The sequence below is a fragment of the Heloderma suspectum genome, chromosome 3 (genome assembly GCF_057233095.1).
Source record: "Heloderma suspectum isolate Gila_16-S chromosome 3, 16-S_ref, whole genome shotgun sequence".
Taxonomy (NCBI): domain Eukaryota; kingdom Metazoa; phylum Chordata; class Lepidosauria; order Squamata; family Helodermatidae; genus Heloderma; species Heloderma suspectum.
In genome coordinates this window covers 49,954,044-49,977,514 of record NC_139460.1, presented here as the reverse complement: position 1 = coordinate 49,977,514, position 23,471 = coordinate 49,954,044, and the positions used below count along the sequence as shown (strand labels likewise).

At 44.5% G+C, this 23,471-nt stretch overlaps 2 protein-coding genes across 20 annotated transcripts in view; one reads left to right on the top strand and one right to left on the bottom strand.

Annotated features, from left to right (window-relative positions):
• COL8A1 (collagen type VIII alpha 1 chain) overlaps window positions 1–908 on the top strand; it is a 171,344-nt gene extending 170,436 nt beyond the window's left edge. Inside the window, exon 5 of the mRNA XM_084843179.1 lies at window positions 66–908. The gene's annotated coding sequence lies outside the window, so the exon portion shown is untranslated. The remainder of the gene's footprint in view (window positions 1–65) is intronic.
• ST3GAL6 (ST3 beta-galactoside alpha-2,3-sialyltransferase 6) overlaps window positions 1–23,471 on the bottom strand; it is a 160,433-nt gene that overhangs the window by 28,724 nt on the left and 108,238 nt on the right. For 12 of the 19 annotated variants that reach the window (XM_084843187.1, XM_084843182.1, XM_084843195.1 and 9 more), the window contains one exon: window positions 15,223–20,186. The exons of 3 other annotated variants lie outside the window; for them this stretch is intronic. In XM_084843187.1, the coding sequence (XP_084699313.1) occupies window positions 20,100–20,186 (87 nt within the window). In that variant the 3' untranslated portion in view covers window positions 15,223–20,099. Of the gene's footprint in view, window positions 1–15,222; window positions 20,187–23,471 lie in introns of those variants that run through there. 4 more of the 19 variants (XR_014789051.1, XR_014789049.1, XR_014789050.1 and 1 more) reach the window with 2 other exon arrangements.

Here is a 23,471-nt window from a genome sequence, read left to right as displayed (position 1 = left end):
GGGCTTTTTGGATCTGGATCGGGGCCCTGCATCTACTCTAGAGTAAAAATGAAAAGAAGACATAGCTGCTAGACACACACTTGAAGGAATGTCTGTTTTGGCCCACGTCTTCTGTGGGAATGCCAATCACCATTTCCCCACTTACAACCCCTTCCCCTCACTGCAATCACTTGTAGAGCAGTGGGAAGGGGCTGCAATCAGGAACACCCTTGAGAATAGAGTACAAACTCCCTCTGTGCTGCATCCATCAAAATAAAGCCTTGCCTGTGACAGCAATAGAGCTTGAGCTGGCCCTGCACAGGCACAATACCCATTTGCGCACAAGATTCCTCATTCAGATACAGATGTGTGTACATATGAGCCCTAGTTGGATTGGATTTACTGGAGTCAACGGGCTTAAGCCCTCTAAGACCCTTTCAATGGATTGTTTCCTCTCACTTCAACAATGGTGCTAATCTCACAGTGAAAACAAGTCGAAGAAGTTATTTTCAAACAACAACATGCTTTTCAGTGCTGCACACATTGCATTTTTTCATATGTTTTAAACCATGTTAAATGTTTAACTCATCTCTTGTATATCTTAACTGCAGCCTCCATATTTAACCAAAGGAAGACTCTTCCATCCACAGGGAATGAATATGAACTGAAACTGGCATTTCAATTATTTAAATACAGAGTTTAAGGAAGTATAACATCGGCACAAGACTGCAGTATCAGAGGCGCGGTGCTAGGAAATCAGATGTTTAACAGAATGTTGAGAGCAACGGGCAGGTTATAAAGCAGGGATACCTTGGGTCAGTTGCTAGGATAAAGATATGAGAGAGGTGAAATTAGCAAATAATAATTTTGTATTTAATTTTTTTGTACTGATTGTAAAAGATCTTATTAAATATCTTTTAAAAATGTTTCAGCATATCCATTTGTTTGTTGTTCTGGGAAAAACAATGACTGAGTATCTAAGACTCCAAAATCTACAGTGGGGCAATAGCTGGCAAAGCATGCATCCAGAGTTCTCGTGACTGTAAACCTGGCCTTATCAGGGTTTCTGATAACAGGAGCTCCATAAGCACATCCAGCTGAACGGACATACAGAGCCCTTGGCAGACCTTTGCACTCAACATGCAAAGGTCTAACCTAGGGTGGCTGTGTCCTCTTTCACACAGGACAGTCTTCTACTTGAAGGGCTGTCCGAGGACAGTCCTCTATTTTGAAGGCACCCACTATTTGAATGGCTGTCCAGTCCAAGACCAGTTTAAAGATAAAGAACCATCAGAAGCAAGAGCTGGGCCTTGAAGTTGCACGTCAACTGCATTTGGACAGCAGACTGAGCAAAGCACACAGGTCACCTGGTTGCAGCCTTCCCCACTATGGTGAGATTACTGTATTTCTATTTTAAATATTATTATTATTTCTAAACTTGCATAGAATCATAGAATAGTAGAATCATAGGGTTGGAAGGGGGCTACAAGGCCATTGAGTCCAACCCCCAATTTGCATATGCTAATTTGCATGTATATATTTGCATATGCTAATTTGTATGTATATATGCATATACGCATGCATCTATACATACAAATTAGCATATGCAAATTTTATGCAAGTAATGTATTTTAATTATAATAATTATTTCTAAACTTACATGCATACTTGTAAATTAGCATATGCAGATTTTATGAAAGTAGATTTCTTTTGTCCTCTTTTTTGGTGATGCATGCCCTCTTTTCTGGCAGTTCACAAGTAGCCACCCTAGTCTATCCAGCAGCCTGCTTACATATTTTATTTATTTATTTGTTTGTTTGTTAAATTTATTAATCTCCCATCTGGCTGGTCACTCAGCCACCCTGGGCGATGTACAACGTATAATAAAACAGTTTAAAACAATAAAATTCTACAATAAAAACATTTTCTAAAATACCCTAACCCATCCCAAATGCCTGCCTGAACAACCACGTTTTTAATGCATGGCGGAAGCTCATTAAAGAGGGGGCATGACAGAGTTCCTTAGGGAGGGAGTTCCACAGAATGGGGGCCACCACAGAAAAGGCCCTCTCCCTCGTCCCCACCAGTCTAGCAGTCCTGGCTGATGGGACAGAGAGAAGGCCATCCGAGGCTGATCTTGTTAAGCGGCCTGTCTGGTGTTGCTGGAGGCGCTCCTTAAAATAGGCTGGGTCGGAACCATATAGGGTTTTCAAGGTCAAAACCAACACCTTGAATTTGGCCCAGAAAACAACTGGTAACCAGTGCAACTCCTTCAGCACTGGAGTGATGTGATCTCGCCGGCGGCTGCCTTTATTCAGGTGAGCCGCCGCGTTCTGTACCAGCTGCAGCTTCCGAACCATCTTCAAGGGTAAACCCACGTAGAGTGCATTACAGTAGTCTAAACGAGAGGAGACCAGGGCATGTACTACCGATGGGAGCAGATGGTCGGGAAGGAAGGGGTGCAGCCGCCATATCAGATGGAGTTGATACAGCGCTGTCTGGCTCACAGCTGACACCTGATACATACACACCCACATTCCCTTTCCAATTCTTCCTCTACCTGAGCAGCCTCCATAGGGCTTCTGAATGTTAAGAAACTCTGGTCCAGTTGATGTTGGCCAGGCCCATCATCACAGGCCTTCCAGCTGGCCCTAACGACTCACCTGTTTACCTTTGCCTGCAACAGAGTTAGGACTCTACTGGGGCTGTCATTTATATGGTGCTACTGGGTTCCAATGGTTAATTCTGATCTTCTGTTCTTATCATTGTTTTATTATGTTTTGTGGTGTTTAAAGCTTTGTTGTACGCTGCCTTAAGAACATAAGAAGAGCTGTGCTGGATCAGACCAAGGTCCATCTAGTCCAGCATTCTGTTCCCACTTTGGCCAATCATATCCTCTGGGAAGCCCACAAGAAGGACCTGAGCTCAACAGCACCCTCCCACTTGTGTTCACCAGCAACTGGCATTGAGAGGCATACTGCCTCTGACACTGGACGTAATCTATAGCCATTGTGAGTAGTAGCCATTGATAGCTTTATCTTTATGAATTTATCCCAACCCCTTTTAAAGCCATCCAAGTTGCTGGCCATCACTACACTTGGTGGTAGATAATTCCTAGCTGAATTATGTGTGGTGTGAAAAATTACTTCCTTTTATCATCCTAAATCCCCCATGAATCAGCTTCATGAAATGACCGCAGGTTCTAGTATTAAGAGAGACAGAGAGAGAGAAATGCCTCCCTATGCACTGGGAGATGCTCCAGCCCCTTGATCATTTTAGGGCACAACCCTATGCATGTTTAGACAGAAGAAAGTCTTACAACTCCCAGCCAGAAGAAAGACTTACAACTCCCAGCATTCCTCAGCATAGCTATGCTGGCTGGGGAATGCTGGGAGTTGTAAGATTTTCTTCTGTCTAAACATGCATAGGATTGCACCCTTAGTTGACCTTTTCTGCACTTTTTCCAGCTCTACAATATCCTCTTTTAAGTGTGGTGACCAGAACTGTACACAGTATTCCAAGTGTGGTTGTACCATTGATTTGTATAAGGGCAGGATGATATTGGCAGTTTTATTTTCAATTCCTTTCCTAATTATGCCTAATGTGGAATTTGCCTTTTTCACAGCAGTTGACATTTCTATCATGCTGTCCACCACAACCCCAAGATTGCTTTCTTGGTCAGTCACTGCTAGCTCAGATCCCATCAGTGTACATGGGAAGTTCGGATTCCCCTCCCCCAACTTCACTTGACACTTGCTTACATTGAACTGCATTTGCCATTTTGGTACCTATTCTCCCAGTTTTGAGAGATCCTTGTGGAGCTCTTCACAATCCTGTTTTGTTCTAACCACCCTAAATAATTTGGTGTCATCAACAAATGTGGCCACCTCACTGCTCACTCCCGATTCCAGATCATTTATGAACAAGTTGAAAAGCATTGGTCCCAATATAGATCCCTATGGGACCCCACTGTTTACATCCCTCTATTGGAAGAAGTTACCATTTATTTCTACTCTCTGCTTTCTGTTCTTTAACCAGTGGGGAAATTGGTGTGTGTGGAAATTGGTTCTGTTCTTTAACCAGTGCGGAAATGCATTACCAATCCATAAGGTGGGGGAACTGGGAGGGGTCACTCTCTCCCAGCTGTGCCCTCCTGGGTACTCAGTGCAGCACCAACACCGACTTGAGGGTTGGGGAGGGGGGGTTGCCGTGGTCTATAGGAATTCAATCTCCCTCTCCAAGCTTCCTGCTCATTCGAGTGCAGATCTTGAGTGTTTGTACCTTGTGTTGGGTACCCGGGACAGATTAGGCATTCTACTGGTGTACCACCCACCCTGCTGCCCATCAAACTGACGCTGCCTGAGCTGACTGAGGTGGTCTCGGACTTGGTGTTGAGGACCCCTAGGATGATGGTCCTGGGGGATCTCAACTTCCATGCTGAGGCCGTGTATCTGGGGCGGCTCAGGACTTCATGGCTGCCATGACAACCATGGGGCTGTCCCAACATGTCATCGGCCCAACGCATATAAAAGGACACACGCTTGATCTGGTTTACTCAACTGGGCAGGAGGATGGTGATCTGAAAGTGGAGGAATTAACATCTGTCCCTTTGTCATGGTCAGATCACTTCCTGCTGAGGTTTAGACTCCTGGCAGCCTTCCCCCTCTGCAAGGGTGGGGGACCTATTAAAATGGTCCGCCCCAGAGATTAATGGATTCCGATGGATTCCAGAGGGCTCTGGGGGATTTTCCTGCTGGTATGGCTGGTGCTCCTGTCGAAGCCCAGGTCGCTCTGTGGAATGCAGAGATGACTCGGGTGGTTGACATGATCGCGCCCAAGTGCCCTCTCCCTCTGAGCAGAGCCCGGCCAGCTCCTTGGTATACACCTGAGCTGAGGGCAATGAAGCAAGAGGGGAGATGGCTAGAACGCAGGTGGAGGAAAACTCGTGCTGAGTCTGACCGAACACAGGTAAGAGCCCACTATCAAGCCTACTCTGTGTTGGTGAGGGTGGCAAAGAGACAGTTCTTTTCCACCAGCATTGCATCTTCTCAGTGTTGTCCAGCGGAGCTTTTCCGAGTGGTTCGCGGCCTGTTACATTCTGGGCCAGGGAGAGAGATGGTGGAACCCTCGGTAGCACGCTGTGACAAGTTTGCACAGCACTTTGAGGATAAAGTCGCTCAGATTTGTCATGAATTGGACACCACCATTAATGCAGTTCCATTGGTAGAGGCGTTCAGAGCACCGTCTGGTCCAGTTTTATTGGATGAGTTTCAGTTACTGAGGCCTGAGGATGCGGACAAGGTGCTTGGCCAAGTCCGATCAACCACTTGTGTGCTTGACCCTTGCCCTTCATGGCTTATTAAATCAAACAAGGAGGGGATGTCTGGCTGGGTCCAGGAGGTTGTAAATTCCTCCTTGAGAGAGGGAGTGGTGCCTGCCACTTTAAAAGAGGCAGTAATTAGACCACTCCTGAAAAAGCCTAACCTGGACCCAGAGGATGTTAACAATTATAGGCCAGTGGCCAACATCCCCTTCCTGGGCAAGGTGCTTGAGCGGGTGGTTGTAGGACAGCTCCAGGCACTGTTGAATGAAACGGATTATCTAGATCCATTTCAATCGGGCCAATAAACTGACACTCAATCCAGACAAGACGGAGGTACTGTTAGTGGGTGGTTCATCTGCCCGGCTAGGTGATATTCAACCTGTTCTGGAGGGGGTTGCACTCCCCTAAAGGATCAGGTTTGTAGTTTGGGGGTGCTCTTGGATCCAGAACTGTCACTTGAGGCACAGGTGAACTCAGTGGCACGGAGCACTTTTTATCAGCTTAGGCTGGTATACCAACTACGCCCTTATCTGGACAGAGATAGCCTAGCTACAGTTATCCATGCTCTGATAACTTCTCGTCTGGATTACTGCAATGCGTTATACGTGGGGCTGCCTTTGAAAATGGTCCGGAAACTTCAGCTGGTCCAAAACAGGGCAGCAAGATTGTTAACAGGGACTGGCCTGCGAGCTCATATTACGCCAGTACTTTTCCAGCTGCACTGGCTGCCAGTCCATTTCCGGGCCCAATTCAAAGTGCTGGTGTTAACATTCAAAGCCCTTAACGTCTTGTGGCCAGGTTACCTGAAAGATCGCCTCCTCCCATATGTGCCTGCCCAGACCTTAAGATCATCATCAGCGGCCCTTCTCCGTGAGCCCCTGCCAAAGGAAGTGAGGCAGGTGGCTACTAGGAGGAGGGCTTTTTCTGCTGTGGCACCCCGGCTCTGGAATGAGCTCCCTAGTGAGGTTCGCCTGGCATCTACATTGTATTCCTTTTGGCGCCAGGTGAAGACCTTTTTATTTTCCCAGGCATTGTAGCATTTTAGCTTTCTAAATTTTTAGCTTTGCTGTTTTAAATCTGTATTTTAAACTCCTGCACTGCTGCTAGGTTTTATTGTGGTTGTATTGTTATATTGTGGTTTTAATGTTCTATATATTTTAAATTGTTTTATTGTGTGTTGTTTGGTTTTAATTTTTGTGAACCACCCAGAGAGCTTCAGCTATTGGGCAGTATAGAAATGAAATGAATGAATGAATGAATGAATGAATAAATAAATAAATAAATAAATGGGCCTCACCTCTGATTCCATGACAGTTAAGTTTGCTCAGGAGTCTTTGGTGAGGGACTCTGTCAGAAGCATTTTGAAAGTCCAAGTAAACAGTGTCTACCGGATCATCCCATCCACATGTTGATTGACACTCTCAAAGAACTCTAAAAGGCTAGTGAGAAAGGACTTACCTTTGTGGAAGGGTTTATCTTCAAAGGCAGCTTATAAATCTTTTAAGTAAGTAAATAAGGGCATAATCCTATGCATGTTTAATAAGAAAAAAGTCCTACAACTCCCAACATTCTTTAGTCAATATGGCTGGCTGGGGAATGCTGGGAATTGTAGACTTTTTTCTGTCTAAACATGCATAAGATTGCGCCCTAAGTATGTATGTATGTATGTATGTATGTAAATACATTTTAACTTTTTAGGAAGCCTTGAGGAAAAGGTGTAAGTCATGAGGGTTTTTATATATATATTTACACCCATAACATGCTAAATGTCTTTAATAAGTCTGCAATCCAGTAAATTGGGGGTGCATGACCTGTGCCCCTCCCAAGGGTTTCCTGACCTCTGCTGCCACCAAACCCCCATCACACACACCAGTTTCCCCGCTGTCTGTATGCTCAACTCCCTCCCGCAGAGAACCTTATCGAGATGACTCTTTCCCTGTCACAGCTCGCAGCAAAAAGTCTTCTGTATCAGAATCATTGAGGGTGTGTGTGTGTGTTCATATGTTTGGGTGGGTCTGTATGTCTGCATATATGTGTGTGCATGTGTCACACATGTGTGCAGCCCCCAACCCTTGAGCCAGCATCACAGGTGGCCCTTGGGACCAAAAAGATTATGCACCCCTGCTATAAACACTTACCCTGGAGTAAACCCCATTGAAATCAGTGGGACTTACTTCTGAGTAGACATGTATAGGATTGCACTGTCAGTGATTGACATGAACATGAGATTGAACATATGCACTTTTGCAACTTGCTTTATATGCTACAAAGGAAGATTGTTCTTCTATGATGTTTTATTGCCTAAGAAATATCAGAACTCTGTCAGTGTCTTTCCTTGCTTTGCAGTGTTAAACAATGGTACGTGTTAAAATAATTATGTATTAAATTCAATGAAGGGTTGAAGCTATGTAGGGTTGCCACCTTTTTTGTACCCTGCCCTGCTACTGTGTCTTTAACAGCAACTGGACACACAGAAAATAAGTAGAGTTCCCAAGCACTTTCCCCATCACATGTAATTCCTTGCTAGGAAAGGCTTCCCCTTTTAAACCTCTCTGTATCAGGTATCTATTACTCATAGCAGCAGGCCCAGTTTAAAAAGTGGCAACCTTAAAAACATAAGAAGAGCCATGCTGGATCAGACTAAGAGTCCATGTAGTCCAGCATTCTGTTCACACAGTCCAGCTGTCCATGAAAAACATGAGTGCAACAGCACCCATGTTTCCCATCAACTTGTGTACATAGGCATATTGCCTGATACAGGATGTAGCATAGAGCCATCAGGACTAGTAGCCACTGATAGCCTTCTCCTCCAGGAATTTGACTAACCTCCTTTTAAAGCCATCCAGATTGGTGACCATCACTACATCTGTGGTAGCAAATTCCACAGTTTGACCTTTAAAACTGGAGTAGGGAGAATTCAGCTACAGCCAAGGATCTCAACGCATATTTGGGTCCATAGCTCCATTCAGGTGACCCACACCACGGAAAGCCTCTGGAACAGTCAACAATATCTGTACCTAGTTCTGCACTTGATTTATTTTTTCTGATGATGGCAATTGAGGCCATTTTGACCAGGGACAGACGATCAAACAGGCTTACAAGGCCCTGGCCTATGGCCCATGATTAACATAATAAGGTGCTCATGGAATCTACTACTTTCCCCCTTAAAAAATGGTCAGGTAAGGGGGTCCTTCTCAGTAGCCTGCCTAGGGCCCCTCATTTTCATAATACAGCACTAGTTTTGACAATGTTGCTGGCACTGAAAGTTGTTGTTGTTGTTATTAAAACATGAGTTATATATGTGCTTTGATTTATAGAACAAAAATAAAGTTTATTAAGCCTACAATCCTATACCCACTTACCTGGGAGTAAGCTCCATTGAATGGGGCTTACTTCTGAGTAGAAATGTATAGGACTGTGTTGGAAGTGGTCTGCTGAGATGCCCAGCAATTTTCTAGTGGTCCAAGGGTGTGCGGGGGGGCTTGAAAAGCACTGAGCTAGAGTCTTACATTTATTTAGGGTGCAATCCTATGCATGTTTAGACAGAAAAAAGTTCTACAGTTCTACATGCTAGCTGGGGAATGCCGGGAGTTGTAGGACTTTCTTCTGTGTAAGCACGCATAGGATTGCACTGTTACTTATTTTGGAGCATGTAGTTCTTTTATTGGTAGGAGCAGATTTTTAGGCTAACTTATAATTTAACATTATAGCATTTATTTTTTAAGAATTTACATGTCATGTTATTATAATTCAAGGCAGTAAAAAGAAGCAGCAAACTGAGGGGGTGGGGGCAGCAATGGGGAAACTTCGTGACTTGGCTGAAAGATGCCCACAAATGCTCCAGATCACAAAGGACACAGTTTGGCATAATGGTTTCTGTTTAGAGATGAAGACCTGATGGGTGTTAATCGTTAATGGGGCCAAATACTACCAGATGGTTACACAAGCAAGCTAACAATACTGAGAATGAATCTGGCTGACAGGCAAATGAAGCAGCTCTATTCAAAGAAAAGCATAAAATTCTCCTTCCCTTCCTGTTAATAATATGATTGTCACTTTCTGCATTTGATTTCCTCCTGACCTCACTGTTTACGATACATCCCCCACCCCCATATGTACTGTATAAAAAACTGGAACTCTCCATAATATTCCATGTATCTGATGAAGTGGGTTATAGTCCATGAATGCTTACGCCAGAATAAATTTCATTCATCTTTCAGGTGCCACAAAACTCTTTGTTGTTTCTGTTGCTATAAACTTGCACAGCTTCCCCACTGGGAAATCTTCCCTTCTGGTGTAATTGATAACAGCTTAAATGTAGAGCTATTAGAGGTAGTAATCCAGACCTGAATCACAGGCAAGGGAAAAGGAAACTCTGCAGGGCAGGTGAGCTGTTTCTTACTGGGCCCTCGTCCTGCATTGTTGCCTGCTGCACTGTTGTTCCTGCTATCGAGACACACTGATATAGCTGGCAAGAAGAGAAAACCTCTCCTGGGTTGTTTGAGAATGTAAGGTAGCTCTGTTTGGTGAGCAAAGGGCTGGATGTGCCTGATCTCGTCTGATCTCGGAAGCTAAGCAGGGTCAACCCTGGTTAGTACGTGGATGGGGTACTGCCTGAGAATCAGGCTTCCTGCATTGAGCAGGGGGTTGGACTCGATGGTCTTGTAGGCCCCTTCCAACCCTATGATTCTATGACTATGGGAAAAGGCCTTCATCTGTGGGGCAGTGACATTCTGACAGTCTGCTATCAAAGGGGACAATGCAAAAGGGGCTCCCCCTTTGGGGAAAGTTGCTTTGAAAGGCAAGGGCAAAGGCCACCCCTCTAACACCTTGGTCAGATTAGAGGCTTTGCGGGGAGAGGGGGATTGGTTGCCTTCTTAGGGCCTGATCATGTGCTTGGAAGAGACAATATGGGGCCAAGTGGGTGGGGGGACCTGGGGGGTCCCAATCAGTGTAGTGATGGGCAGAGGGAGATATGGCACTGGGAGGAGGGCTAGCCAGGTAAGTGGAACATGGCCCAGACAGTTAATGGCTGTGCCATGCTCCAGCCCTCCTCCCACCCACAGGTTTGGTGGTTGCCCTGTCAGCCTGCCCTCAGGTTTCCAGATGCTGCTTGTAAAAGCAGATCAGTGCATAATAAGATCTCCATCATCCATGATCTAACAGTAGACGAGGCAGCCAATCTGGCATGTACAGCTGAGACCTGTGTGGAAAGACTAAGAGGGAGGAGTTAGTCTCTTCCAGCTGTGCCCACTGGGGTACTTGGTTCAGCACAAGGGTAGACTTGAGGGGTGGGGAGAGGGGATTGCTGTCAGAGGCCCACTGTGATACATTTGCAAGGCACTTCCAAGACAAAGTGCATCTGGTGGGACTTAGACTCCAGTGTTATAGCAGGTAGGGCAGGTGAGGTATCCAGTGCAGAGGGTTGCCCAGTTTTATTAGATGAGTTTCAGTTGGTACGCTGGCAACGTACTTGGACAGGCTCAAGCAACTACTTCCATATTGGATCCTTGCTCCTCTTGGCTTATAAAAACCAGCAAGGCGGGAACAGCCAGCTTGGCCAGGGAGGTGATTAATGCCTTCTTGTGAAAGGGAGTGGTCCCGAGCTGCCTGAAGGAGGCAGTGGTGAGACCACTCCTGAAGAAAACCTTTCTGGACCTGGAAGATCTTAACAGTATTAGGCCAGAAACGTTCCTTTCCTGGGAAAGGTCCTGGAGTGGGTGGTAGCCAAGCAGCTCCAGATGCTCTTGGATGAGACTGATTATCTGGATCCATTTCAGTTGTGGCTCAGGCCGGGTTTTGGCATAGAAACAGCTTTGATCACCCTGTATGATGACCTATGTCAGAAGAGAGACCGGGGGAGTGTGACCCTGTTGATTCTCCTTGAACTCTCAGTGGCTTTTGATACCATTGGCCATAGTATCCTTCTGAGGTGACTGTCTGAGCTGGGAGTGGGGGGTATGGCATTGCAGTGGTTCTGCTCCTACTTGGATGGCCAGCTCCAGAAGGTGGTGCTTGGGGAGTATTGCTTGGCCCCATGGACTTTCTTAGCACGAGGTTCCTCAGGGCTTGGTTTTGTCCCCCATGGTATTTAATATCTACGTGAAACTGTTGGGTGGGGTAATCTGGAGGTTTGGAGTGTGTTACCATCAGTATACTGATGACATACAACTCTGCTCCTCCTTTTCATCTTCATCAGGTGAGGCTGTGGATGTGCTAGATCAGTATGTGGCTGTGACAATGGACTGGATGAGGGCTAATAAACTGAGGGTCAGTCCAGACAAGACTGAGATGCTGTTAGTGGGTGGTTCTTCTGGCTGAATGGAGGCTGTTCATCCTGTTCTGGATGGGGTTGAAGGAGGTTCATAGCTTGGGGGTTCTCCTGGAGCCATCTCTGTCAGTTGTGGCTCAAGTGGCCTCAGTGGCGCAGAGTGCCTTCTACCAGCTTTGGCTGGTGGCCCAGCTACACCACCGGACAGGGACAACCTAGCTTGAGTAGTCAATGCTCTGGTAACCTCCAAGTTAGATTACTGTAATGCACTTTACATGGGGCTACCCTTTAAGGCTGTCTGTATGTTTCTGAGCCCAATTCACACAGCTCGGAACTGCAAAACCTGATGGAGCACCTCTCCTGACATGAACCTACCTGGGCATTACAATCAACATCTGAGGCCTTCCTCCGAGTGGCCCCTTTGAAGGAGGCTTGGAGGGTAGTGACAAGGATGAGGATGTTCTCAGTGGTGCCCCCCACCCATTATGGAATGCTCTCCCTGCTGAGGTCCTCCTGGCACTAACACTGTCAACTTTTGGGCACCAGGTTAAGACTGTCCTCTACTCCTAGGCGCTTGATGACATATGATGGGGCATTTATGTCAGTTGCATTTATGTCAGGTTTTTTTTTAATCAGGTCCACTATATTATTGTAACTGTTTTAGCTGTTTTGTTTTAAATTTGTATGTTAAAGATTTTACATTGTTTTTACCATCAGTCGGACACAACTTAATGACTGAACAACAATTTGTGATTTGCACTTTGTAATTTTTGTGAACCTCCCAGAGAGCTTCAGCAATTGAGCAGTGTAGAAATGAAATCAAAACAATTATAATTAGGGATGTATGGATTATGTAAAATCCACTCTGTGTTTCATGGATTGTCAGGCACCTTTTGTTTCATCATCCGCTCACAGATGGGCGAAATTTTTTCCCCCCATCATGTGGAAAAATATGCAAATAATTACATAAGAGGTATCGTAACATACGATACATAACATTTACGTAACAATACGTAACATTTAGCATATTGTCATTCCATTCAACTTTTCATCAGCAGAAACTTCCATATTTTCCTATAAATATATGCATACATTTTGGGATTAAATAAAAAAAAAGTCAACAAGTCCAGACTCCTGAGGGGGTCACTCCACAGTGGATTCCACAGGTCAGATTCTTAGAAATCTGAGCTCATTTTAATCCATCTCAAATTTCTCCAGCATCCCTAATAATATTAACAGGGAATGGCTGGGAAGCTTATAGCAGCTTTAAAGAAAATGTAAAGGATTTTGCTCTTGTCTTGCTTTTAATTTGAGGTGAATGCTCAGCACCATTGCCATCTGCATGGCGCACCAAGAAGCCTCCCCCCTCCCCCCAATGCAGCCACTAGCAATATGCTCGTGAAAGCTGGAAACGGCAAGAGAAAGAAGCAGGAAACTTCCCAATGGGAGTAACCTGGTGGGGTAGAAAATGGATGTTGTGTGCGTGTAGCAGACCATGTTCAGCCTTGCTATTATCTGCTAAGTAGTGCCATTTTAGAATTGTGTCCCCAACAGGCTGGTAGCTGCTAAATGTAGCAGTTCAAAATGTGTGTGTAGGAGGTGCTCCCTAGATTGTTCATAAGTTTGCATATAGCAGTTATGAAGAACTGGTGGTGCAGAGTTATTTCTTCACCACTTGAGCAGTCCCCCTTTTCATTTCTAGGTCCCCAAAACGTACAACTTTGGTAGAATTGCTGCACCTACAACCACCCTCGTTTAATATTGTTTAATATAGGCTACGGTGGATGCTGATAAATGTATTCACATGAAAAGACCCAAGTTACAGGGTTATTACAAACTAATACTGAACTCATTTGAGGAAGTCAGAGTTTCCATGGCAATTCAAAGTAAACAGGAACAAAATCTCTATAAATAGAAAAAAGCTTTTTAAAAAGACATCTGTTTTTTCTAAGGCGTTGGTCTTCATTGTCTGAAGAGGCTAGGCTAGACAGGGTCTTTTAAAATATATTTAATTCCAGAACGGTCTTTCTGCAAGTCATTTTCAAAGATAGAGACCTCTAAGGGCACAATCCTATGCATGTTTTAGACAAAAAAAGAGTCCTAAAACTCCCAGCATTCCCCAGCTAGCATAGCTGCCGCCTTTTATCTGAACATGCATAGGATTGTGCCCGAAGTACATCAAAATGGCTGGGCTGCTTGTGGTCCTCCAGGTGTTTTGGCCTACAATCCCCATGATCCTCCACCATTAGCTAATCTGGCTAGGGCTGATAGCAGGTGTAGGCTGAAACGTCTGGAGGGCCACAAGTTGCCCGCCCTAGCATTAACATCTTACGGAGTCACCACTAGGGTGGCCGGATGCAAAAGATCACATGACAAGCTACACCTGCTGAAATTCCCTCTTCTACATATTCCTGAAAGGTACAGGGCTCTTTCCTCTTTTGTATCTGGCCCTGTACCTATCAGGAATGTGTAGAAGAGGGAATCTGTAGTTGCCACACATCAAATTGCTGTTTGTACTAGAATAGAGAAGAATATGTGGTTGCTGGTTATGTCCATGGTAGTTGTGGTTCCAGCATTTCCACACTTCAAAGGACTGGGATGAAGAAACAGCCCATATCAAATGCTGAGTCAGAAGCAAACTAATGTTGGAGTAGTAGCCCCTGTAATTTTACACAGCTACAGATACTTTTCTCCATGAGAAGTTTAGCACAAGCTTATTTTGATCTTTGGTTGTCCCTCTATCCCCTGCTGTGTGTGAACTCTGTAAAAAGAGAGAAAGCGGAGTATATTTATTCCAGATACTATGTGTGGCATCCATTCTGTGGCATGTGTAAAGTCCCTAAGGCTGCATCCTATTCCTACTTACCTGGAAGTAAGCCCTGTTTTAACTCAATGGGACTTAACATGAAGTACATACGTATAGGATTGTGCAGAGAGTTGCTGTGCTTTGAAGTATAAAAAACTACCATTTATAGTTAGGAAACATTATTTCGATGTATATGTACATAAATGAAAGACAATTTCATGGCAAAATTATGTATCTTTCACTGTGTGAAGTGGTTTGCATTTTTGTGTGAAATGCAAACCACTGTGTGAAGTGGTTTGCATTTTTGGTGCAAAAATGAAAGTGATGTGGTCTGTAGGGATGTTGGAGAATCCACAACGGAACCAAATGAGTTTGGATTTTATGAATCTGACCCGTGGATTCCAAAGTGGACCAACTTTCCCCCTGTCAGATAGATTCCATCGACTTGCGGATCATTTTTCAAACCTCTGGGCTTTTGCACAAATTTTGTCATAGAAACATACACAAAAATAACAAAAAGGCCAAAAATGCACAATTCCCCCACTGGATAAAGCATAAAAATGCACATTTGAAGGGGGGGGGGATCTGCGCATTTTTGCATGTGCAAAATATTTGCACAAATTCTGAAACTACAAAACCCAAATTCCATCAGTGAATAGACAATTGGAACAAAAGGTGCCTGACCCATAAAATACAGATGGAACAGATTTTACACAATCTGTACATCCTTAGTGGTGTGTATGATTTTGTACCCTATTCTGTACAACGTGTGTGCAAGTAAGCTATACTGATGCACAACTGAATTTACACAGTAGTTTAAAGAGGGCAACAAATGCAAGCACAGCATTTTAACATATTTATTATAACAAAAATAAGTCTCTTCATATTCACATTAAAATTCCACTTCAAACAAATAGTTACAATGGGCATCAAAATTTGGGTTCACAGACATAAAAACAAACCAAGTTGAAAAGCCTTGAATATTTCCATTTACCAAGGTAAGAATTTTCCTCCCCACAAATTTACATAAATGTATAAAACAACTACATTTTAAAAGACTAGAAAGTTAAGATGGCTTTGGGGAATACAAAAGATCACCCTTGAAAGTCTATGATAATGTAATAATTACACTACTTCATTTTTCTCTCCAACATAAGGTTACTTAATACATGTTAGGTGATAATGGTGTCTGTTGCTTGACATTCAGAAAGTCAACATTAGTACATCAAGAACTAGAATACTGAAAAGAGTTCAAAACGGTAAATCTGAGCCATCCTCATATTCCAGTATTCCAAACGATCAAACCAATTGAGAAAACATGATGCTGCTTTCAAGAAAGGTACAGCTGACCCCATTATCTTAAGGCCTCAGTTCAGAACCTGGCAAAGCCAAAGGACTTCACTTTGAAAACACTTGGATCCTAACAAAAGTACTCTTTGGGTGCAATACTCCTTGATTACAGAGTAGATCTAGTACTACAGTTAATCACGTAAATCATCAAAGCATGCATTGCAGCAGCGCTCTAGATGGGGTATGAAGGAAGGAAATCTGGGGGAAGGGCAATCCTATAGAGTCACACTCTACCCTAGCCTTCCCCAACCTGGTGCCCTCCACATGTTTTGGAATTCAAGTCCCATCAGCCCCAGCCAGCATGGCCAATCAGGTCAGGAATTCTGGGAGTTGTAGTTCAAACCACTGGAGGGTACCAGGTAGGGATGTACGAATCCCCTACCTGCCAGTCTGGGGGGGGGGTCCACGGGGGGGGGGAGGTGATCCGTTCCTTCCCCCAGAATCCTTGCCGGCCAGCTCCACTGAGACTCCGCGGAGCCGCTGGCCAGTTCCGTACAGCAAGTGATACAGCCACCATTGCCATGCCGTATCGCTGAGCACTCACTGCAGGAAGGGATCCGGACGCAAATGGCGCAGCAGACACCATTTGCGGCCGTAAAGGTCTTAGTTTAAGCTAAATGCAGCCATTTATGGCTGCATTTACCTTAATCTAAGACCTTTACGGCCGTAAATGGCATACTGGACACCATTTGCATCCAGAGACAGTCCCCCTCAGCCAGTGCTACGGCAATGGTGACGGTATCACCAGTGATCCAGAGTTGGCTGGCGGCTCCGCAGGATCGCCGCAAGGAGGACCTGGCTCTGGATGGATTCTCAGGGAGGTGGAGGTGAGTGGTGCTGTTCCGCCACGGACTCCGGGGGGCCAGATTCTTTAGAATCCAACCTCACTGGGGTCTGTGGCGGAATTCTCCGCCATCCCTAGTACCAGCTGGGGAATAAACTACCCACTGGGGAGCCAGATGCATAAGAGGATAGGATTCCTCCACAGAAGAGGGAATTTCAGCAGGTGCAGCTTGCCATGCCAGCTACATCTGCTGGAATTCCCTCTTCTACATTAGTACTTAAAGGTGCAGCAGACTTGTCCTGTATTGCATCAAGCCACAGTGCACACCTGAGACTAAACTACATCTCCAGGGGGCTGTATCAAAAGGAAAGTAGAATTCAATGCTAGTGGTATTTTTGAAGACAAATCAAGGTAGTCTACTCACTATTTGCAAAGTGGCGCTATAGTTAAAATGATTATTCCTTATTTTTTGCTCAGTGTTTATAGGCAGGAATGGCTATGCCTGGTACCTGTCAGTGGATATTTGGGGTATATTTGGGGTCATTTTCCATACATTTATTAACCAACTGGGAGGCATATACACTGTTAATCTGGTTATTTTTTCTGCAGCACACCTTGGGACCAAATAGCACCAGACTAACATACATATGTCCTATCACGGCATAGAATTTTTTTTTTCTTTCAATAGGGGAAAGGAAACGATACTTCAAGGCATATAACTACATCGCCACATTTGCCAATTCCTGTCCACTAAACCATAGCAATAAAGCTATCTGTGGATCAAAACAGAAATATTCAGGGGAGAAAGTCCCTTAAAACATAATAATTGCAAAATGACAAAAAGACAAGAATATTAAGCAAATTAACAAGTTAAGAAACATTAAACGCTTTACAAAAAGTGCTCTGCTTAATTAGAAAACTGGGGTTAAAACTGAAACCAAACAGACCCAGAAACCTAGGAGCATCTTCCTTGGGAAGAATCACAGTGATCTTTGGTTTAAATAATTTTGGAGCACACACTTCTCTGTAAGGATGCTAGATTTCTGTTGGCACTTATTGATTTGTTTCAGGAAAAGTTACATGGCTAATCAGCTCTTGGATTGCCATCTGTTTTTACTGGCTCTGCACTTGTGCTTCTGAGAGCAGCCCAACATGCTGGAAGTAAGCAGATGAAGCTTTGGTTATCACTTTATCTCCATGTTTATCGGCCAAGCATTGGTGTATATTCTATATATTTCAAGGATAAGTAGTGCAAACCAAGAGAAATACTGGAGGCATGCGCTACAACCCCCACAAGGGTTGCCAGCAGTATAAATTTTTTTTGGCAGGGCTCATGGGCCTTTAGCACCAGCAGGTGAAGGTGTCCCCCCTCTTCATCCAGTTTCCCCTGTACATGTTGCTGCAGTTTGGTTGCCGCCTCTACTATACTGCACACCTGGTAAGACTTGTATTAGGAAGCTGAACTCAGACAGCCAGGGCCAAAATTTGCAGTTTCTTTTCCTGGCTTTCAAGCTGTTAAGGAAGTAGAGGGCCCATCTGGGGAAAGCCTATAATAGATATTCTGTTTCTACACTTAGATCTTGGTGAAATGTTCAAGCAGACTTGAGATAAGGCTACGAAGACAAAATTACCACCACTGTGCATCATTTAAAGAACATCTTGGCTATCAAGCTTTTTTTCCCTTATAGGCGAATATTTCAACATTATCGCTAAAAATTAATAAAACAGAAAAGAAAAAAGGAAAAGAAAAGAGGTGCCTTGTATTTGCATAACCTGTTAAACATTTCTTAGCTTTTGGATTACAAGCAATTCTATGGTACAGAAACTATGAGTTTGGGTCCTCATGATGATTTAATAGAATACTGTTCAAAATAAACATCTTCAGTTCTGGAAACATTCAGAAGCTCCACTAGCAGCCCCCATATTGTGTTTTAAGCATCTACAGCAACATCTTGGAAACATTTGAATTAACTCAACTCATATAGGAAAAACACCTTTGATATTTTAAGATGCAGGAGTTTCAGAGCAGAGCAATTGCTTTAGGTTCACCTACAATTCCATTATAAAAGGAGACTTAACTTCCTCTTATATGGAACGTTTGACGATACTCATGAGAAGACTCAGATGGTCAGCATCACACCAGCCATGTTACTCACATATTCAGTATGTGGTAAGCAATAGTGCTGAGAGTGAACCATTATCTGCACTGTCCCTATCACACCTGTGTCCCCTTCACCTATGCTTGCATTGGCTTCAAACATTGACTTCTTGAAAAGTCAATGTTTGAAGTCTTATTCTAAACTGGATGAACAACAACATAATGACTTTCTGCATTTCTACCATCCGTGCACTGAATTTGGTCTCATTCATGAGCCCACTGTACTTTAATTTCTCTTTGAGCCCATTAACACCATCACAGGGGGAGGGTGGGTAGTGGAACCACGCTGTGAGGAGGGGTAGGAGAACCATGACACATACACCCCTCTACACAACTGCAGAACCACGCCAGGCAGTGTGGTTCCCTTACCCATCCATGCTCCATGGTTCCCTCATCGTCCTACCACTGCTGCGGCCACCACAGCAGGAACAGGGTTGCTCCAGCCGCTCCAACCATCGCTACATGACTGCAACCACAGAGTTCAGCCATGCAGACTAGAACGTCGCTGGAATTTTGGGCACTCTAGGCAGCTGTCTCTATGGTTGCCGTGATTTATCCATGGAGCGGCCGAATTTATCCAAGGGGAACAGATGACATGGTAAGCCACCTTGGGACCCCATACCCACTCTGCCGAGGACGGGTAATGAGGGTGGGTAACTTACTGATCATGGGTGGGAATAACCCCCACATACAACACACTAACTCATCATAGGTCGCTCCCGAATGCGACCCATGGTGGATTAGCATGTCATCTGAACCCAACCTTTAACATCTTTCTTTATCAAGCATGGTAAACATTTAACAGAATCTATGCCTCTGAAGGTCTAGGTGCCAAGTGATCATGTAGGGAAAAGGCAAAGATTTTTAAAAAGGAGAAGGAAAAACTGGCTATTGAAAACTCTGTTTTCTTGCAAACTAGCCCTCTATTTAACATGACAGGACAGATCACCATTGGTTAATTTACCCTTGGGGCTTACCGTGCTGGGCACTCATGGGCTCCATTTCTGCATGATGCTTGGTTTGTCATGTCATGTGAACCCATACAGCAGGGGTTGTTTGAGGGTTAGACAACCCTCAATAACCCTTAAACAAGCCATGGGTTATTTGAGGGCTGTCTAACCCTCAAACAACCCCTGCTGCCTGGGTTTGCATGACATAACAACCCAAGGCAAGCTGGGCGCATGTTGAGTTGTTGTGTCATGCGAACCAGGTCAGAGCATCATTTTTATTCATCTCCAACATTTCTTCCATTATTAGATAAACTCACATGTAAGAGTTAATTGGTGGTTTCTTGCTGGTCAAATATTGACACTTAAGGCAGGGACATTCCTTTTGCTACACTTGAGGAGTTATGCACAGAATGGCTTTCACGGGCCTTTTCTTAAATATCTTGGCAAATATCTATAAACAGTGATTATGTTTCCATTTTTATTCTTCTGTGAGATTAATCACAATTCTGCTGTCTACAAGTTCCTTCAAAAACCTCTGCTCCGCAGCAATGTCATGGTACGCATTCTGTGCAGAACAAAAAACATAGGGAATTTAATAAAGAAGGAAAGGAGTAAAGAAGTAAATTTTCTGATCCTGAGACCATATCAGGAGAAAGATTTCCCTGAATCCTACCGAGACAAATAGAACCCTAAACCAAGGAGTCCACAATTTTTGACTGGCCTTGATAGCCAAACCAAAAATTATGGTCACCAGGTCCTTGTACTCCCTTGCTAGTTAGCCACTGAACAGCTGATATGCTCCAGGTTGCCAAGGGCCACTGCTCAGCTAAGGAAGCACCTGCCTCCCTTTTTGCCCATCTTTACAGCCCCAAGATTGGGGGTCAGGTTGGAGCTAGTTATGTAGTGGCACACTTCCATGGTGATGAAAAATGTGGAAGCCTACCTGTAAATTTTAGCCCATTTATTTACATGGCACATTTGACCCATCAAACTTTCTCTGGATTGTGTCCATTAATTCTCCACATGACCACCAACTTCCTTCAGATTAGTTCACAGCCTCTTTAAGGCTGAGATCCTTCCACAAAATTACCTACTGCCAGGTTTCCATCAGAATGTACAGGATAATGGAAGGCAGTGCAAAAAAGAAGAAGGAAGTCTTAAGACTGTTCTAATGGGTGGGGTTCTTCTATGATCTTTGCCAGAGATCAGATAGGGCCAATCTGACCATGATTTATGGAGAGATTCCTGTGAGGGGATGCACATGTAACCATGCAGTGTGAATGGGTCATGAGCGCAGCTTGTGCCTCTGTTAACCTTTCAACTGTAAACTGTACTTTGTGCTACTGCAGGACACAAGGGTCCTGCAGTAAGTTGGGTGCATGACGTTAAGTATGAAATGGTGATGTGGGGAGTAATCCAGAGAGCCCCTTTATGCCTGTGCCTATGTAGTGCAGCTTTGTCCTCTCTCTGAAGGGCAACTCCAGCAGAGCAACTTAAGAGGCGGTGGAGTGCAGTCCTGAAGAAATTTGAGCTACAGTCAGGGCCAGAAATATTGGAACAAGGATAACTGGTTTGGCAGTTGGCCTCTGTACACCACGACATTAAAGTTGAAAGGAAACACACCCAGATAGGAGAGAAGTCAGGACTTCCAGCTGTAATTCAAGGGGTTTGACAAAGGTGGGGCACTAACCATTCAGGAAGTACAGCCAGTGGCATACACACACACCCATCGTTGGTGGCTCAAAAGTAATGGAACAAACCAACATCATTTCAAACTTAAGGATTGCCTTTAATACCTGGATGAAAATCCTTTGCAGTCAATGACTGCCTGAAGTCTGGAACTCATGGACATGACCAAATGCTAGGTTTCCTCCCTCGAGATGCTTTGCCAGGCCTTTACTTTATGAATTTTTTTTCATTTTTTATTTTATTATATTTTTTAACTAACTTTTTTCCATTTATTTGTCTTGTAACACACACTTTCACACAAGTGGGACTCTGCTTTTAACCTCTACTGAGTAGAGGAACAGGCACAGGCTAGTCCAGAACAATCACAAAGCTAGACACAAAAAGGGAAAAGAGGCTATGGAAGGACAAGACTCTCTAGTGATGGTGACCTGCAAGGTGTGTGCAATGTTTGTTTTCTTGCCTGAGAACAACATGGCCTACACCTGCAACAAGTGCAAGTTGATCACGCTGCTGGAAGAAAAAGTAAGTGGACTGAAGCGGCGACTCTTGACCCTCCGGGGAATAAGAGAACACGAAGAGTTCTTGGACAGAATGGGGGAACTACAGCAGCAAAGGGAACACCAGAAGCTTGAAGAGCAACAGCAAGATGAGGCAGTGGGAAATGCTGAGGTGAAGAAAAATGGAGTAGAGGATACTCCTTGGAAAAGGGTGACAGTTAGGAGAAGAAGAGCTAGACGCCACTCTGCACCAGTGGAAGCAGTGGAGCTGTGGAAACGATTCCAGGTACTTGCGGATAAGACTGGACGACAGCCTGCAGAGGAAGAATCACAGGGGAACCTGCATGAGAGTGAGCAAGAGGCTGAAGGTCAGTCAAACAGAGGCGATGAAACCCAGGCCTACAACAACAAGAAGAGAAGAGTGGTAGTAGTGGGAGACTCCGTGCTGCGTGGGATCGAGACCCAAGTATGTTGCGAAGACCCGTGGACTTGCCAGGTATGTTGTCTCCTGAGAGGACGAATTAGAGACATGACTGAAAGGTTGCCTGCACTCATAAAGCCCACTGACAGGTATCCCTTTCTTCTCATCCATGTGGGAACAAATGATACCGCCAAGTGGAGCTATGAAGAAATCACGTCAGACTTTGAGGCTTTGGGAAGGAAACTCAAGAACTTTGGGGCCCAGATAGTTTTCTCATCCATCCTTCCAGTAGTTAGAAGAGGGATAGAAAGGGAACGAAAAATACTCCGGGTGAATGACTGGCTACGAAGGTGGTGCCGACAAGAGAGATTTGGGTTCTGGGACCACGGGATATACTTCCTGGAAGATGGGCTGTTGGCAAGGGATGGGTTGCACCTCACAAAGGATGGGAAGAATGTGTTTGGCCACAGCATGAAGAACTTCATCAGGAGGACTTTAAACTGAATCCTACGGGGAAGGGAGATGTAATGTTGGGGGTAACAATGGACGTAGGCGCATGCACTGCAACGGAGAGAACAGCTCTGACAGCGCCCAATAATAGTCTTCAGACACATGTAGGAAGAAAGCCAGACTATGAAGCACATGGTCTTCGATGTCTATATACTAATGCCCAGAGTATGGGAAACAAACAGAATGAACTTGAACTCTTAATACAGGAGGGAAATTATGACTTGATAGGTATAACTGAGACTTGGTGGGATGACTCTCATGAATGGAATACAGCAATTGAAGGATATAACTTGTTCAAAAAGAACAGGAGGAACAGAAAGGGAGGTGGGGTTGCACTGTATGTGAAAAATACAAAGCTCTGCACAGAAATACAGGAGGATGAGCTTGGTAGCCCCATCGAGAGCATCTGGATCAAAATAAATGGAGCAAAGAATAAAAGGAACCCGGTGGTCAGAGTCTACCACCAGCCACCCAACCAAGGAGAAGACGAGGATGAAACTTTTGAAAAGCAAATAGCCAATGTTTTAAGGAAGCATGATGTAGTAGAAATGGGGGACTTCAATTTCCCTGATATTTGTTGGGAGACAAATTCTGCAAAACATGGCCCCTCCAGGAAATTCCTGACTTGTGTGGCGGGTAACTTCCTCCTACAGAAAGTAGAGGAAGGAACTAGAGGATCGGCTATCCTTGACTTGATCCTAACCAACAGAGATGACTTAGTGGATAAAGTAGC